This window comes from Carassius auratus, chromosome 38 (genome assembly GCF_003368295.1).
Source record: "Carassius auratus strain Wakin chromosome 38, ASM336829v1, whole genome shotgun sequence".
NCBI lineage: Eukaryota > Metazoa > Chordata > Actinopteri > Cypriniformes > Cyprinidae > Carassius > Carassius auratus.
In genome coordinates, this window is record NC_039280.1 from 22,576,842 (window position 1) to 22,595,479 (window position 18,638).

Genomic DNA, 18,638 nt, shown 5'->3' on the forward strand with positions numbered 1-18,638 from the left:
CTGCTTGGATCCATACGCGTCTGGTTTTGTTTATTATCATCTGAAGAGTCACATCAGTCAGCGTGTGAATCAGGCCAATATGGCACTAGTATTAATGCAAACGGTGATTTCTGCTGTAGTCCACGAGCGGTGTGTTAAAACCTCTCGGCTGCGCGGCTGGCCACCGCCCGGATGTTGCCATACACCTTCGACGGAGGACTTCCTGTAAAAGTAACATGAAGCAGAAAGATTTCCTCTTATTTTGAACATTTCTTCATTAAGATGCATGCGTTAGAAGTTTTACTTCCACTAACCGAGGATGAGGTTGCATATCGCTGTTCGTGCCATTTTGATATTCTGGAAAGATCCCAAAATATGAACCTTCCTGTGTAGAAGAAAACAACACAAAACCATCAACTGTTCACTATGGATCAAAATACTGAACTTACGGCTTGGTAGCTCTGCATTTCTGTTGCATTTAGATATATAAAAAAATTAAACGTAATGAAACCTGTGCATTAAAATATTGCAATACATTTCAAACCTTTAAATAAACAAATACATTGTGAATATTCATCATATCCCCAGCCCTAACGAAATACTGAGACAGTTTTCATTTGTAGTGGGAATTCATCAAACACAGATTGAAGTGCACTCACGTGTCTGCGAGCACAATCCTGGTTTTTGTCACGTTCTCGATGGTGAACTTGGTTTTCCCTCCTTTCCCTGCGATCCTGCCGATGGCTCTGGATAAATGATCTCCTTTCAGAGGCTTGACTGCACACACGGACAGAAGAATCAGCGCCTGGACACCGCTCTCTCTCTCGTGAAGCGTCTGAGGCTAAAGACTCACCGTCTGTGACATCAAACGTCTCCAGAAACAGCTCGTCCAATCGGATCAGAGCAAGAGCATCCTGTGCAGTGACACAGCAGAACACACTTCATGACATCACTGCAATAATACCACAAGCTCGGAATAATAAGACCATAGAAGAACTACCCAAAGAAAGGGCTGGGTTGAGAATTAAAACTTGGTTTTCTGATGACAATGTATCGTTACATTTATGTACACTGTAAAAATTTGTAAAAAGTTTGGGATTTTTGAGAATACTTTTATTCATCAAAGATTACACAGACATTATTATATTTCAATGCTGATCTTTTGGACAATCTGTCCATCGAAGAATCCTTAAAAATAAAATGTATCACTGTTTCCACGAGAATATTGGGCAGTTTTCAACACTGATGAATATCAGAAATAGGGATATAGTATGATATTTGACTTTAGCCGATCTCTGACAAGTGTCTTCCATGCTGAAATAAGCTGAATATTTTTCATTTTTAACAAGAACTTATCAGTTAGAATTAAATAATGAAGGTTTTTTGACAGTACACTGAAGCCTTGAAAATAACTAATATATATCTCAATCGCTGCATTTTTCCCCAGAAAGATGTTTACATTTTAAGATTGAACATTTTTAGATGGTTAAAAGCAAAAGAGTTGCAAACATTCTGAAAATCTTTTAGAGCTTATGATTGGCTTAAAAAAATAAAACATTATGCATTAATGAATAAGTCAGTATATACAAAATGATTTGTTTCTTTAAATCAAAACATGCTCATTATTTTACATCCATTACTGCTTTATTTAATCAGAAACGGTCCAAAATGTTATTTGTGTAGGCCATTTTACTTTTAATTTTATTAGAAGAAGGCCAACAGCACAAGACATATCAGCATACTTCATATCGGGCTGATGCACATATTTACATTTAAAGCCATTATCGTCCGATATCTGTCCGATAATATCATGCATCCCTAATCAGAAATGTTTCTTGAGCAGTAAATCATCATATTAGAATGATTTCTGAAGATCATGTGACGCTGAAGGCTGGAGGAATGATGCTGAAAATACATGACAGAAATAATGAAGAGACTCATGTATTTGCACCGAGAGGAGACACTCACCTCCACCTGAAAGCCCAAGACAAACGCCTTGACGAAGTCAGCAGCTCTGGTCAGAGCAGCGATGTCTGATGTTTCTCTGCATGTCTGCAACACATTACTACAGATGATCAACCCTCACTAATAACACAAGCTTTAATAACTGCCAGCACTCACTTTGATCTCCACGTTTCTGGTTTTGAGGTTGAACCGCACTTGGAGCTGCAGATGTTCCACGATGGGGGTGAAGATCTTCATCCAGTTCTCTTTGAGAGGAGTGTAACGGTGAGCAGGAACAGGCACCCTGCGCATCTCCACCGAGCCTCCCTGAAACACACACAACCCTTACAACACATTCACACACACACACACACACACACACACACACACACTCATCTCTAAAAACAGCAGCTTGTTCATGTTCATAGTACACCTATCTGTATACCATGCTGATAGTATTTAAAATCTGTAAATTATGTCCATAATACTGCCTTATCTGTATAGTTATTGTACATTTGTAACATATTGTAGAACGTGTATATTCTGTACTTACTGCTTATTACACTTCTGCTTAGATGCGTGAACCTTAACGTTACATGTGCAGTGACGATAAAGTTGAATTTAATCTAAGCAAAAACTTAAACATTAACGTAATTAATTACTTTTTAGATAATAACGCAATATTTTGACCTATTAGTGTTAAAGTGACTGCTCCAGCACTAGTGTCGTGCTCGGAGTGTAGCGCTGTGGGAGCGCAGGGCTCGAGGTGAGTACCGTGAGCAGATCTCCTGATAGCGCGGGGAGCTGCGGTCTCTTGGCCGGGACCGTGTCCTCCTCAGCCGCGCCCCGCGTCCGTTTATGACTCCTCTTGGATGTGACGGTCTCAAACGTGTCCGTGTTTCCGTCGCAGTCCATAGCAGCGCTCGCCTCCGCCGGCGTGTCTGACTCCATCGCGAAGGGATTTAAACACTAACACTTCAGTCACCAGAGAGGATGTTTACCACCAACATGTGGCTTCAGCCGTGTTACAGGAAGGACCTTATTGCTGCCCATTCAGTGCCAAATATTACTACTTATTAAAATAATCATATGCGTCCATGCAAGCTGCCAAAATGATTTAAAATCAAGTAATATTTTAAAAAAAAAATATTACATACAATATTGTTATAGTCTAACCGCATGGTAAATATTTGCTGTTGATTTTACTCAGGCTAGGAGTAGGCCAGCTATGTGCTGTGGGAGGGTCCTTGAAAAGGAAACACACGGGCGCAGTGTTTGTTTGAGCAGCGCTATTATAATCTCTCCTGCTTAAACTGACAGGAGTCCGCTGTTTAGTTGAGTTCACAATAAAAGCAAGATGTCAGCGGCGCTGGAGAAGCCCCAGATCATTGCGCACATCCAGAAGAGTCTGAACTACACGGTGTTTGACAGCAGGTGGATCCCCTGCAGCGCTAAGTTTGTCTGTATGGGGAACCTCGCCCGAGGAAGCGGAGTCCTGCAGATCTACGAGATCCAGCGCGGCGAATTGCTGCTGCTCAGAGAGGTCAGAGGGGTCAGGGCTCAGGGCTCAGGGCTCAGAGAGGTCAGATTCATTCATGTGAAGAGCCACTGTTCTAGAACAGACCTAACGCCTGGTTGTCATGGCAACAGCGACGCGGTTTGTTTACATCCTTCCTCGTGAGAAACCGTTACAGCCCAAACCAGAGCCGGTGTGAAATAGCTTTTAAGATGTAAGTTAATTATTAAGAACCCGCTCAGAGACACGAAATAAAATGTCTGTAGTCTGTCTTGGGGACTATTTTTGACCTTAATTAATTAATTGGCAGTTTTATTAAATAGACTGCTGTCCAATTAATCATGATTAATAGCATTAAAAATAAAAGTGTTTACATACATTTGTTTGCATACTATGTCTCTGTACTATGTGTATTATGTATATAAGTTACACATCGGCATATATTTTGAAAGTATTAACAGGTGCATCTCAGTAAATTAGAATGTGTGTTTATTTCAGTAATTCAACACAAATTGTGAAACTCGTGTATTTGAAAAAAATTAAATGCACACAGACTGAAGTAGTTTAAGTCTTTGATTTTTTTAATTGTGAAGATTTTGGCTCACATTTAATAAAAACCCACCGATTCACTATCTCAACAAACTACAATATGATGACATGCTAATCATCTTATCAACTCAAAACACCTGCAAAGGTTTCCTGAACCTTCAAAATGGTCAGTTTGGTTCACTAGGCTACACAATCACGGGGAAGACTGCTGATCTGAAAGATGTCCCGAAGACAATCATTGACACCATTCACAAGGAGAGTAAGCCACAAACATTCACTGCCAGAGAAGCTGGCTGTTCACAGAGTGCTGTATCCAAGCATGTTAACAGAAAGTTGAGTGGAAGGAAAAGATGCACAGCCAACCGAGGGATATTATGAGGATTGTCAAGCAAAATCTATTCAAGAATTTGAGTGAACTCCACAAGGAATGGACTGAGGCTGGGGTCAAGGCATCAAGAGTACCACACACAGACGTGTCAGGAATCTGCTGAACCACAGACAATATCAGAGGCGTCTTACCTGGGCTAAGGAGAAGAAGAACTAAGCCCCTTTCACACTGCACGTCGGACCCGCAATATTCCCGTAACATTGCCTGGTCGCCTTCTGTGTGAAAGCAACCACGTCCCGGAATTGATTACCGAATTGAACCCGGGTCGGGGACCTAGTAACATTGCGGTAATCGATCCGGAACGAGCGCTGTGTGAACAAAAGCCAGATCTAATTCCGTATCGAAGTGATGGCGCGCGTTATCGCGCGACTCTTTTACCGGCTGTTTTGAAGGAAGATCAACATTCGCGACGAAAACATATGTGCAAACTGTAATGAAGCAGAGATCAGTTCCTCACTTTCCGCGCTGATGCCGAGATCGTTTGCTTGCTTCTGGATCTTCAAGGGTTGTGTGTGAAAGCACGCACATATACTGAGTCATCACTGGCAGTATGAAAGTGCAGAATCTAGCGACCAGGGAACAATTGCAGGAACACTTTACCCCTGTATTTGCCGGAATGGCAGTGTGAAAGGGGCTCTAGACTGTTACCCAAGCAATCAATTCCGGGACGTGGTTGCTTTCACACAGAAGGCGACCAGGCAATGTTACGGGAATATTGCGGGTCCGACGTGCAGTGTGAAAGGGGCTGTAGAAACCAAGGTCCTAGAGTCTGGAGGAAGGGTGGAGAAGCTCATAGCCCAAGCTGCTTGAAGTCCAGTGTTAAGTTTCCACAGTCTGTGATGATTTGGGTGCAATGTCATCTGCTGGTGTTGGTCCCTTGTGTTTTTTGAAAATCAAAGTCACTGCACACGTTTACCAAGAAATCTTGGAGCACTTCATGCTTCCCTCTGCTGACCAACTTTTTGAAGATGCTGATTTAATTTTCCAGCAGGATTTGGCACCTGCCCACTCTGCCAAAAGCACCAAAAGTTGGTTAAATGACCATGGTGTTGTGCTTGACTGGTCAGCAAACTCACAAGACCTGAACCCCAGAGAGAATCTATGAGCTATCGTCAAGAGGAAGATGAGAAACAAGAGACCAAACAATGCAGATGAGCTGAAGGCCACTGTGAAAGAAACCTGGGCTCCAGACCACCTCAGCAGTGCCACACACTGATCACCTCCATGCCACGCTGAACTGAGACAGTAATTAAAGCAAAATTAGCCTCTACCAAGTATTGAGTACATGTACAATAAATGAACATACTTTCCAGAAGGCCAACAATTCACTAAAAAAGGTTTTTTTTTTTTTATTGGTCTTATGAAGTATTCTAATTTGTTGAGATCGTGAATTGGTGGGTTTTTGTTAAATGTGGGCCAAAATCATCGCAATTAAAGGAACCAAAGACTTGTGCATTTATTTTTTTTAAAAACACAAGTTTCACAATTTGAGTTGAATTACTGAAATAAATGAACTTTTTCACAACATGCTAATTTATTGAGATGCACCTGTACATGTATTTACATGTAACTTACATTCTATATAAATATATTTTAAATATATAAACATTAAAAAAAAAACTGTACATGCATGTGTGTGTGTGTGTGTGTGTATTTCTATATACATAACACATATAAACACACATTTTATGTATACAAACAATTTGGATACAATCAGTCGTGATTAATCATTTGACAGTATTACGTTTTACGAACCTGCTTTTTTATTTTATTTTATTATTATTATTTTTTTTGTTCTCCTGTCGTCCAGATAGAAAAAGCCAAGCCGATCAAGTGTGGGACGTTTGGAGCCACATCTCTCCAGCAGAGGCATCTGGCCACGGGGGACTTCGACGGCACTCTGAGTGTTTGGTAGGATAACGTTTGGTTGTTTAGTGGTTTTGGCAGACGGCTGCAGTGATGGGCGATCTGAGATCACACCTTGCTTTGCAGGAATCTGGAGATGCCAGAGAGCCCGGTGTACTCAGTGAAAGCACACAAGGAGATCATCAACAGCATTGATGGAGTGGGGGGCCTGGGCATCGGGGACGGGCCCCGGAGATCATCACTGGGAGCCGAGATGGTGACTACACTTACTTTGACCACTTTTGATCACGCATACATAGACACTGTACTTTATTTGACTAGGAACTGACGCTGATATGTTGGTTCTCAATGTTTTATTATTATTATTTTCTTTCTACGGTGCTTTATGCAGTACAGGTGTTTCAACACAGATGAGGAATGAGCAGTCAGTTCAGTTCAATAAATGTGGAAACCTCATTTATTACGAAACCAATTCATTTCAGCTAGAAGCAGCTCTGCAGGAGGCAGTGATGTCATCGTCCAGCTGCGTTCACGTTTAGTTTGTTCTCATCTGATAATCACGTGTGTGTGGTTTTATCAACAGGCACAGTCAAAGTGTGGGACTCCAGGCAGAAGGACACGCCTGTGGTGAACATGGAGCCCATGGAGGGAGAAACCAAGAGAGACTGCTGGACCGTTGCTTTCGGTGGGGGCTTTTGTGACTCATATTGTAGGCGTCCCATTAAAACATAGGAATAAAGGAGTTCTCATGCTCATGCAAAGTCTCAAAATATCATGAGGGCTTTCCATAGTGTGCTTAACCCTGGGTTATCGTCGTTCTGAACCCTTTTTTATAGTCTGAAAAATTCATTTTAGGAAAAACAGTAATTTCCGGGCTTTTAAACATCATTGAAAATAATAAAACTCTAAAACAACTTCATTGAATGGCCTTTGTGAATGCAGTCTCTGTAACTGTAATTTGATAAAATCAGTCACAAACAAATGCAGGGTCACACGTTCATTGGTCGAAAGGAGCAGAAGCTCACACTGAAATCTGTTCAGAAGTGTAAGGCCCTTAAATACTTCATTTCAAATCAAATCTCCATCTGTGTTTTATCTCCAGATCATGCTTTCAATGAGCAGGACCGCTGTGTGTGTGCTGGATATGACAACGGTGACATCAAGCTATTTGATCTCAGAAATATGTCTTTACGATGGGAGAAAACATCAAAAACGGGGTAAGTGGGTTAGATACATGGATATATTGCTAGATAAGCTTTGATGAGAGATGCAACGATTCACAGTTGCGATGCGATTGAAGATATTTCACAGAATTATTTTCTTTTTATAGCTTTAAGAGATTTAAGCCGGCCGGACAAGGCTTCACAATATGTTAAGGAGCGTAACATTTCCGTCACATGCTTGAGGTTTTCGGACAATCACGACTTTTCACTTTTCAGACCGATAAGCTTTGTGAAAATCTACACATTTCAGAAAACAGGGCATAGAGGAGAAACAATAATGTACAGTATGTGGAAAATAACGTGTTTTTTTTAACCATTAACTGCATAAACATATTTCATTAAGCCAAATACACAACATAATGTTGTTTTTAGCCTTTAACATCTCAACTGACCTGAACTGTCACATATTTGGTTCGGTGTTGGAGATAACCCAATATAATTTAATCAATTACTTTTTCAAATTAACTAGTAAAGTAAAGCATTAAATTAACAAGAAAACATCAGAGCTATGTTTTTTTAAAAAGTAACGCAAGTTACTTTGTTTCCTTGTCTATTCACAGTCCCTGTGTTGAGAGAAATGTAGGCATTTTCTTCAGTCTGAGGCTTATTCACTCACTCTTGGTATGAAAGGGCCTTTACAGTCACCAAAAATATAACTTTTGGTTTTTCTGTTATTAAAAACAAAAAAGCAAACGCAAAAGTAACACAATGCACTAATTACTTTACATAAAAAAAGTAATGCAATTACTTATTCTACAGAGTAATACAATATTGTAATGCATTACTTTTAAAAGTAACTTTCCCCAACACTGATTTTGTTCGTTACAAAACTAAAAAGCTTTTTCAGTGTACATTATTAAAGGCCTCTGGACACCTAATCAGTGCTGTCTAGCTGCCTGTGTAGACTGTGTAGTGTTCACTAGAGAGCGATCGGCTGTGTGCTCAAGTGCACTTCATCTGCAGATAACCTGTGCCCAGTGTCAGCTAGTCATTCACTCTCATCTGAAATGCATGTGAACGTTGCCTGTGAAGAAATACGGTTACAAATAAAGGTTGATTTAAATTCGAAGAGCACAAATGTAATCCGATCTGATTCAGTTTCAGATGGCCAGGGATTATAAAGTGTCTGAGCAGGAATAGGAACAGGGTTTCTGTCACGAACGACGCAGCGGAGGCGTCCGGTGTGGAGAGCTGCTTCATGTAGCGCGAGTAGATCCAGTGAAACAGATTAAAAAACAACTTCTGTGTGTCTTTGTCTTCCGCAGGTGTGCTCTGTTGAATTTGACAGGAAAGACATCAACATGAACAAACTAGTGGCCACGTCTTTAGAGGGCAAGTTTCATGTGTTTGACCTGAGGACGCAGCACCCTGCCAAAGCCTTCGCTTCAGTGTCGGAGAAGGTAGACCACACTCAACACTAGGATCATTTACAGAAATGAACAGTGACTGTCGGGTTTTGATTGATTTATGTGAAGAATGATCATGAAAAATGTTATTTGACTTCATGCATTTACATTTTAAGCTTAAAAAATGATGGAAAAGCGGCATAAAAAGTATTATATAAGATGTGTGCACTACGTTAATTCTTCTAAAGCCAAATGATGACTGTAAGGTTTCAAATCAATACATGATAACAAATATTTGAAGGGAATATTTCATTGAATAAAGACTGAATTCTGTCTGTTCTTCAGAAGACTTAGCTGTAGCACACGAGGCACAGACCTTTTATAATCGCTTTTGCACATTTACTGTTAAAGCACAAACTCTGAGGGGTCTTCTGATCGATCCACTGTTTTAACTGACGTTGATGATGAGCACTGTTTGCAAATGTTGAAATTTGACACATGGTCTTAAAAACGCACCTCTCATGTGCGAGATGCTGCAAAAGATGCGAGCGCACATTTACATAGAAAACTGAGTGAATGAAATATTATTACTCTTATTCTCTTTTCAGAGTGTTGAACATTTGCTTCCTGTATTTCAGGCTCACAAGTCTACAATATGGCAAGTGAGGCATTTGCCTCAGAACCGCGACATCTTCCTGACGGCCGGTGGAGCCGGTAATCTGCATCTATGGAAATAGTAAGTGATTCCTTTGAGAGAATGTCTTTAACATCTGAAGAGTGTTTTGTTCATATTCTTCCTGTGCACTTCTTGATATATCATTGTTGGTGTGTTGTCACAGTGAGTATCCAGCCCAGAGGACTAAAAAGGGTGCGGATGATGTAGACATGGGCGTAGCTGGCTCGGTGAACCTCCTGCAGAACGTGACTCTGTCCACACAACCCATATCCAGTGTAGACTGGAGCCCGGACAAACAGGGCCTGTGTGTCTCCTCTTCATTTGACCAGTCTGTCTAGTCCTCATCGTGACCAAACTCAGCACCGTCTGACTGAACATCTCCAACAGACTGGAATGACTGTTACATGCACATCTCAAGTTCATACTATATTCGAGTTCTTGATTTTTAAGAAAACGATAAATCTTTGTGATATTCGCCGGTGTTCTTATGCACATTGTGAAGACCATGATGAAGTTATTTTATGACTCAAAGAATGTAATTAAAAATATACATTTTGTCTTTGCAGTGTTTTATCAGCTTGTAATAATTTGCTCGGCCTCTTAACTGAGGTGTTTTTCAGGCTGATGTCACACTTCCTCCTCTCTTTCTGTAACGCCTTACTTCTGAAGATCCAGTCAATTCCCCGTCATCCCATCTTACGTTTTCTCCATGCATATCTAGTTTCACACTGACTAAAATATATGTGCTGGAATAGATTTTGACCAAAGCATCGGTTAATATTCAGAGTGCATTTAAATAAGGCATTTCCAGTCTCTCAGCTCCTGGTCCTCCACTGACTTGTCATGAATTCCAGCGTAAACTCTCCTCAGAAGTCTGCTCATGAACTTCCCTTCAACTGCTTCAGTATATTTTGTAAGACATCCTTACGAGCATCAGCAGTAACATTACTCAGACTGAAGCTAAATGTCACACATAAATGGATATACAGCTAAAGAGCAGATCTTTCCCAGTCCCGTGACTTTTTTGGCCAGGTTGGTCAGTAGCTGAGTATGTTCATACAGTTCATGTTTCATCAGAATATGCAGAATCTCTCCTGTAATGAAAGGTTTGTTCACAGACCAGCATCAGCAGGAATCTACTGTAAACGTCCACAGCAGTCAGAGGATCCTCCTCCAAAAGCAGACTGGCCAGCTCAGTGTACACATCATGTTGTACTAGTGAAGTGCACTAATATGATGTGAAATGTGTCCCTGCATGCTAACCAAGACTCCGCTCAAGAGTCATGTCAGTGACCTCCAGGTAAACACGACAGGATTGTTTCTGTGAGTCAGCGGTTCTGGCTTATCTCTGCAGGATCCCCAGATGTCTCAGCCACTGGTTTGACCTCAAGACTTTCACGTTTGTCCTTTTCTTCATCAAGCTTTCCACCATGTCTGCTCTAATTTAAAGGGGTCATGGCCTGAGAAATCTAAATTCCCTTGATCCTTTGACATGTAATATGTCATTGTAACATAAAAACATCCTGTAAGTTTCAGAACTCCAACTTACTTGCTAGACTAAACACTTGCATTGGAAAAGCTTATATTGAAGGCAGTCTGCCGAAACAGCTTGTGGAGTGTTACATTCTTATGATGATGTAATAGTGTGGATAAGCACCACCTCTACAGGAGCAGATCGACTCCTGCTTCTACTTCTTTGCCTGTTTAGCCCCACCCACCGATTCATTACTGTCTGTTTAGCCCTGGGCACTGATTCATTACCGTCTGTTTAGCCACTCCCACCGATTCTACATTACTTTCTATTTAACCCCGCCCACAGATTATTACTGTATGTTTAGCCACACCCACCGATTCTACATGACTTTCTATTTAACCCCGCCCACAGATCAATTACTGAATGTTTAGCCACGCCCACCGATTCTACATTACTTTCTTTTTAGCCACGTCCGCCGATTCCACATTACTGTCTGTTTAGCCACGCCCACCGATATTACATTGCTTTCTGTTAAGCCCTGCCCACCGATTCATTACTGTGTTTAGCCACGCCCACATATTCTACATTACTTCCTTTTTAGCCCTGCACACCGATTAATTACTGTCTGTTTAGCCACACCCACCGATTCCACATAACTGTCTGTTTAGCCACGCCCACCGATATTACATTGCTTTCTGTTAAGCCCTGCCCACCGATTCATTACTGTGTTTAGCCACGCCCACATATTCTACATTACTTTATTTTTAGCCCTGCCCACCAATTACTGTGTTTAGCCACGCCCACAGATTCTACATTACTTTCTTTTTAGCCCCGCCCACCGATTAATTACTGTCAGTTTAGTCACGCCCACCGATTCTACCTTACTGTCTGTTTAGCCACACCCACCGATTCCACATAACTGTCTGTTTAGCCACGCCCACCGATATTACATTGTTTTCTGTTAAGCCCTGCCCACCGATTCATTACTGTGTTTAGCCACGCCCACATATTCTACATTACTTTATTTTTAGCCCTGCTCACCAATTACTGTGTTTAGCCACGCCCACAGTTTCTACATTACTTTCTTTTTAGCCCCGCCCACCGATTGATTACTGTCAGTTTAGTCACACCCACCGATTCTACATTACTGTCTGTTTAGCCACGGCCATCCATGTAGTTTTTAAGCTTTAAGCCCTGGCTCGCACTGGCCCGACAGTTGGAATGCGGCTACTGTATGAGCTTAAATGGCACTTTTCTGAAAATGTGTTTGACTTTGGTATTTAATGTTCATGACTTTATTGTTGTTTTTCATCTCCCCCTGCAGATTTGTTATTCTTAGAGTAGGCCTGTCAAAAACAACACATTTATTTCTGCAGAAAATAAAATAACAATAATAATTTTACTGTTTAATGCATTAAAAATATTTATCTCAATTAATGTAACATCGTTTTTCCTATTCTGACGGAAACCCGGAAAAATCTGTGTTAAGCGGGGATCAAGCCTATCTGTGTTAAGGGTTAATCAAGCCAAAGAAATGAAAGACTAGGTCTGATTGTTATTTAGGTGGAACGGAAGAGAGTTTTGAAAGCTATGGGATTGCTAAGGTGTTGTTAACAATGTTTATAGAAGCATTTGACAGGAGAGTTAGACATTCTCCGGTCGAGCTCTGATTCCAGAACTTTCCAGGCCTCTCTCAAGGGACACTTTTGACCTCTGCATCAGCATGTCAATATATGGAGCTGAAAATATAGCGTTTGGTTCACTGCATACAAACATGACACAGACACACACACACACACACACACTAATGGGAGTGTCAGAATGTATGAAGGGTTCTCTCACCTCTGATGTACTGACACTGGCTCATTTGTTCAGGGCACTTCATGCTAACGGACACTCAAGCGTTCACATCACAGGCCGATACACAGGAAGTGGATATCTACTAACATTTATTGTTATATTCTTTCATTTTCTCAGAATGTTTTTTTTTTCTTCCTCCCTTGGCATCACTTCAGTGAATAAAAGAATGGAAACTGTCAGAGTCCAAAAATGATTTACTTGTTATTAGGTTGTATTACATTTTAAAGTAATTTTAATCACACTACAGTTGCTTTCTTATCGATTACATAGTCACACAAAATTAATAAATTATGCATAAATTATTGATCAATTACATGAATACTGATTAATACCGATTCATTTTTACTTGAATGGTCACTCAGTATGTTATTTTATCATGTATTAATATGTCTTTAGAAAAGCTTTTGTCTTTTTGTCAAACACATTAAAATGCACAAATTTGTTATTACTTAGTTATATTTAAGGATTCCCAAACTTTCTTAGCCAAACTTGTTTCACCTAAAATATTCACTTGAACTATATTCGGAGAATTGAAAAGAAATGTTTTAATGAATTAAGACATTCTGTGACTCTGGTGAATGGTCACATGACATGCAGGAAAACAGTTAAAATATTTCATTTTTTTAGTATTATTGTTTGGATTGTTACTTTAAAATGAATAGCTTTAATAGTTTAATTAATATTTTTTAATTAATAGCTTTTTATCAAAATCATGAACCCAGTTTGAGAAAACTTGATGTAATGCAATGCTTAATGGATTTCATGTAGTAAATTGTGTATTTTTATATCAATATGGTAACATGGTTATCCTTGTATTATGTAATTTGGAATGAATAATAGACTACAATTTGCGAGTAATCTACCCAGCACTGCTAAACTATTAGAAAAAGTATTGCTTATATCGAAAAATAATTTCACAATGGAAGAATATAACCCCAAAATATCATGGACATACTACTCTACACTCTTTGACAGTTTTCGTTCAGACACTGCTAGTAAATTACACAATTAATTATGAGGAAAAGGCAAGTAACATTAAATTAAACACAGCAATTTAAAGCAGAAGGACTGAAAATAAAATAAAAATGAAAACATGGCAGCACTGAGGGTCTTGTGGGCAGTGGCAGGTTTTAGTTCTTACTGGAGTGTTTGCGTCATCTGCTGACGTCACCTTTATAATAATGACTGTTTCTCCCGCATTTAACACGAGGGTTCAGAGCAAGCCATGTCATTCACAGCAGTCTCAGTCATGATAATGCGGATAAGTTGTGGCATTACCTTCCTCTGGCATTATTGCTTGCCCACCCACATCCCTCTGATCCTGATATAAATTGCATTACTAGAACTAAAAATCTTTTTTAAAAAACGAAACATTTTCTTACAAACTTATGTGATTTCTTCTGATAAAATGTCATGAAAATCACAGTTTGCTTAAACTTTGCTATGGAAAGGTAGATCAACTCTGCTGTTTAATGAATGGTATGATGATGATGTGTTTTTTTTACTTATGTTAAACACATCAATATTGCAACATTTTAGATAAATACATTCAGTTTAATGTTTAATATAGGTCATCTTCCAAACTGAGATTGTGACTGGTGAGGCATCATCAGTTCTCTCTATGCTGCCCCCCAATGGATGAATCCGGAACTACCTGGAAAGTTCATGAACTTGCTGGTGCTGATGACACACAGTATAAAGCTGAGAGACTCCCAGAACTGGAGTCAAATCTAAAAGCCTTACGACGCCACCAGAGAGACAACTCGACTGAGGAGCAAAACTAAAAGCCATTGAAAATGTTGAGCCTGCATGGATTCCAGCCTTCCCTCAGCTCATTCATGGGAATGGACTGGCCAGTGCGCAGTCTCTGGCCGGAGATCACATCTCTTTACAGACACGGAGAGGAACTGCAGGAGCTGAAGAGAAGCCTGGAGCAGCTGGAGAAACTTCAGGATAAGATCCTTGAGGAGATCCAACTGATGCCACCCTCACAGGAGATCTACCCAGTGGCCTGCACAATAGAGAAAGAAGGAAGCGGCTTTGCTTTGACGCTGGACACTAAAGACTTTTCCCCAGAAGAACTGTCAGTCAGACAGGTGGGCAGGAAGCTGCATGTCAGCGGAAAGAGTGAGAAGAAGCACGAGGATAGAAAGGGGTCGTACTCTTTCAGAACCCAAGAGTTCAGGCGGGTGTTTGATCTTCCTCAAGGAGTGAATCCTGAGGCGGTGACCTGCTCCATGGCTGATGGAAAGCTCTATATACAGGCACCAGTAAATCAGCCATCAGATGCCGCTGAGAGGATGCTGCCCATTGACTGTCAAACTGTGAAGACAACGCAGCCGGAGACAGCAGACACCAGCACCACCCAGACGAGCTGAAAGCATCGAGGATGAGATCTGCTCAACTCTACTGGACTACATGATGACCTCTCATTTTATATTTTTAGATATAAGTCTTTGGTTATTGTTTTGTTTAAGTGTTGTAATAGAAGAAAAAAAAACACCTTCTATTGAACAATGTATAAATAATGAGATAAAATGTCATCTTCCGTTGATTTGCTCTTCTCCTCATCATAAAGGAAAGTTGTAAATCATACCCTGAGATCATGTCTGTATAAGAGGGAAAAAACTGTGACTCATTTTGTCCAAAACAGACATTATATTTGTGAATACTCATCTACAATAACAAATGCTGGAAAATATTTACAGTTATGAATAAAAAGACCAAATTTGAACACTGACATTTTATTATAATGTTACCGTGGTAAAGGATAAACATCTTAATTGAAATACGAAGCAAAAAAGTGTATATTAAAAATATTTTAAATAAATATTTTACTACAGATGGAATGCCAACACATTTGGTCAGTGTTCATGTCTGATCTTTAGTGTTGGAGAGTTGGGTCACTACAAGCCTAGTGAAGCCGCTAGTTTTTAACTTAACCAGTTTTTCAGTAGTAAAGATGTAGCAGCAGGGTATTGATATAAGCTACAACAGTGTGTTCCTGGATGAAACATAAATCACAATAAGCTTTAGAGCAAAAAAAAAAAACAAAAAAAAACACTATTATGTTTTCTGCTACTATAGTTTTAAAGTTGTTAGTTTCAACCAGCTCTACTTCACCCGTCTCTTGAAACTGGAATTAAACAAACAACAAGATTGAGAATGAACAAAATGGATCCTTTAATTCCCTTTTAGCATAATGAAATGTAAAATTTAAACAGATATGAAGAAAAGAAACAAACAAAAAGGGGAAAATCACATTTTTTTATGTTACCATTTTACTTTGTTGATGTCTTTCTCTTACATAAATATGAAAGAAATTAAAGTAAAATTGTATTCTTCAAAAATGTGAATGTCTTAATTCACTCTGAAAGGAAAGAACATTATGCAAATTGTAATGACTTGTCTTATTTCAGCTCACAATGTAAATGAGCTATAGATTAGTTCTTACATGTCAAAATGTGTAGAACAGCTAAGCTTTCTATAAATGAAAACAAAACAGCTTATTGGGAAAAGTCTCAAAACTGTAATTAACTTTTATTTCTACAGAATTCAAAAATTAAAAGGTTAACTTCGTTACCCTTTAAATGTGTATAATAATCACTCAAAAGCTTGAAGGTGATGTTCACTCAATGTTCCCCATTTTAAACGCTCACTAGCACAAAGTTTACCCCATAGTTCAACCATAAACATTCACAAGTGTTCATTTAACAGTTCAACACCGTTCACAGGTATTGTCCATCCAAAGGTTCAGTAACAATGTTCACTGGTCCCAGGCTCAACCTAAGCTGGCGATAAAATAAAGGAAACAAATTAAAAATAGCCCTTCTGTTGTAGATGTGGATTGTGCTTGGGAGCGTTGTGGCATTAAAGAAAATGCCCCTTCAGACCAGTGAGCAAATATAAAGTACTCACGAACCATAGCTATCCTTCAAGGTTACTTGTTCCAGGTGATCCACAAGCAGGAGAAGGAAGCAGAACGATGAGAAGATGGATGAGAACGCTTCTCCAACATTATCAGCAGAGATCAGTGAGCATCTTGGAAACTGGAGCACTGACTATCTGAAAAGCAGAAACATATGTTTATTTTACATAAAAATCAGCAAACTGCAAAAAAGCAGGAACAGAATTCATCTCCAGTCACCTGTGAGCAGAACAGGATTGGAGAAATGGAAAAGGAGAAAAACACAAGCGCTTCAAAGGTGAGCTACAACATAGCCACATATAGTATTTATAGCCAACCAAAATATTGGCTATTTGAGCCAAAAATATTCATGGTATCAGTATTGGCCTATTTGTTTTTTGTTTTTGTTTTTATTTGTATAGCCTGTGATAATTAATACATTACAAAAACACTCTAAAAATAAAAAACTAGGCTACATTATGAATGAAAAAAGTAATCACACTCCTCTACATCTGTTACTATCATCGCTTGGATTGCAGTGCCACACACTTTCTTTTTGAACGTAACTTTTCTTCAGTCTCTCATTGAAGGAAAATCACATTTTTAAAAGAAGGCACGTGAGGAGGGGGCGAATATTTGACAAATTACGCCATGTCCACAAATACACAGGTATTTTTATAAAGTTTTTCCTTCCGTTTTTAAAAATGTCTGCATCCACATGAAAATGCAAACGTATGTTATTACATGAAGCTGAAGCTCTGTCAAGACCACGCCAAGCCAACAGGTGGCGATATAATCTCAACCGTAAAGCCATGTTGGTCCATCAGAAGTGTGAAAAAGTTTCCAGTAGATGGAGTTAACAGCATAGGCTCTTACATCACAGGCTAAAATCTCCAGTTTCGCTGTCTACAAAAATCTTCACCCTGGCAGGAGTTTTCAAACATCTTCAGTTTCAGTGACCTGATTCTGTGTTTGCATGTGGACGAATGGCCAAATCACACAGAAAAAGCTGCGTTTTTGAAAATAACTGCATTCTTGTGGACAGGGCCTTACATTTTTGCACTGATTGGCTATTAACTGTCAGCAGACAGAGTTTCAATGCATTGGAGAAAAACATTCCAAGTAATGCACAAAACGTGTGTACACACATTAATTTGTTCTTAACCTCATCTTAATGTAAGTGAATTTAGAGTTCTCTAAATAAGCAGCTGCATGCATACGGTCAGTCATTTGCATGGAACACACCCAAAATAAGTGCTTTCCGCACAACCTTTCCTTTACAGCACTTTAGTCAACATATGCCGCTTTCTACAGACACACTCCTGCCAGATCCTTGAGCAATGCCAAGTGTGCAGACTTCAAAATGAGTTCAATCACAGTAAACACCATTTATACAGACCCAGTTTACAGAGTTCTCATTAGCTGGCTCTACATATACATAATCAGTGCAAAACCTCACAGATTCACATAGTTGAATTGAAAACAACTCTGGAATGTCTAGCTTTGAATGTTATTTTATTACCTACAATGAATTTTCACCTTCATATAACACTGCTTTTTATGATGAATTAAGTCTTGTTGCTAAACAACTTGATTCTTATAGAGAAACTGTATGGTATGGTGATTATAATATTAATTGGTCGGGAAAAAGTGGTAAACAAAAATTAAAAACAATTATGACAAAATTTAATTATCTACAAATGATTAAAGGGCCCACTAGGATAACAAGGCAGACCAAGACCCTGATTGATATGGCGTTTACCAATAAACCAGAACATATAACAAGGACGTACAATCTGATAACAGGTCTCTCAGACCACAACATGATTCTGACAGTTAGAAAACTGACCAGCAAGTGGCTACAGTATTTTGGCAAAACTGGTTGTGATAAATTATAATTTATCATTCCT

The 18,638-nt window shown here is 39.4% G+C and overlaps 2 protein-coding genes and 1 pseudogene across 2 annotated transcripts; 2 read left to right on the forward strand and 1 right to left on the reverse strand.

Annotated features, from left to right (window-relative positions):
- Window position 1: 1 nt before the first annotated feature.
- Window positions 2-2,981, reverse strand: LOC113057411 (RNA-binding protein PNO1-like). The gene is made up of 7 exons (XM_026224791.1): window positions 2,698-2,981; window positions 2,101-2,250; window positions 1,948-2,031; window positions 833-893; window positions 639-756; window positions 294-364; window positions 2-202 (listed from the first exon to the last, which is right to left on the reverse strand). The coding sequence occupies exons 1-7, from the start codon at window positions 2,872-2,874 to the stop codon at window positions 135-137; spliced, it is 729 nt and encodes a 242-aa protein (XP_026080576.1). The 5' UTR covers window positions 2,875-2,981; the 3' UTR covers window positions 2-134.
- Window positions 2,982-3,056: 75 nt separating this feature from the next.
- LOC113057415 (WD repeat-containing protein 92-like) lies at window positions 3,057-12,955 on the forward strand (annotated as a pseudogene).
- Window positions 12,956-14,482: 1,527 nt separating this feature from the next.
- On the forward strand, window positions 14,483-15,214 carry LOC113057413 (heat shock protein 30-like). The gene has a single exon (XM_026224792.1). The coding sequence runs from the start codon at window positions 14,618-14,620 to the stop codon at window positions 15,197-15,199; it is 582 nt and encodes a 193-aa protein (XP_026080577.1). The 5' UTR covers window positions 14,483-14,617; the 3' UTR covers window positions 15,200-15,214.
- Window positions 15,215-18,638: the final 3,424 nt, after the last annotated feature.

Coding starts and splice junctions, on each gene's coding strand:
- LOC113057411 (XM_026224791.1), bottom strand. CDS start 2,874: ATGGAGTCAGACACGCCGGCGGAGGCGAGCGCTGCTATGGACTGCGAC. Junction 2,251..2,697: donor TATCAGGAGATCTGCTCACG/GTACTCACCTCG, acceptor TGTGTGTTTCAG/GGAGGCTCGGTGGAGATGCG. Junction 2,032..2,100: donor CCAGAAACGTGGAGATCAAA/GTGAGTGCTGGC, acceptor AATGTGTTGCAG/ACATGCAGAGAAACATCAGA.
- LOC113057413 (XM_026224792.1), top strand. CDS start 14,618: ATGTTGAGCCTGCATGGATTCCAGCCTTCCCTCAGCTCATTCATGGGA.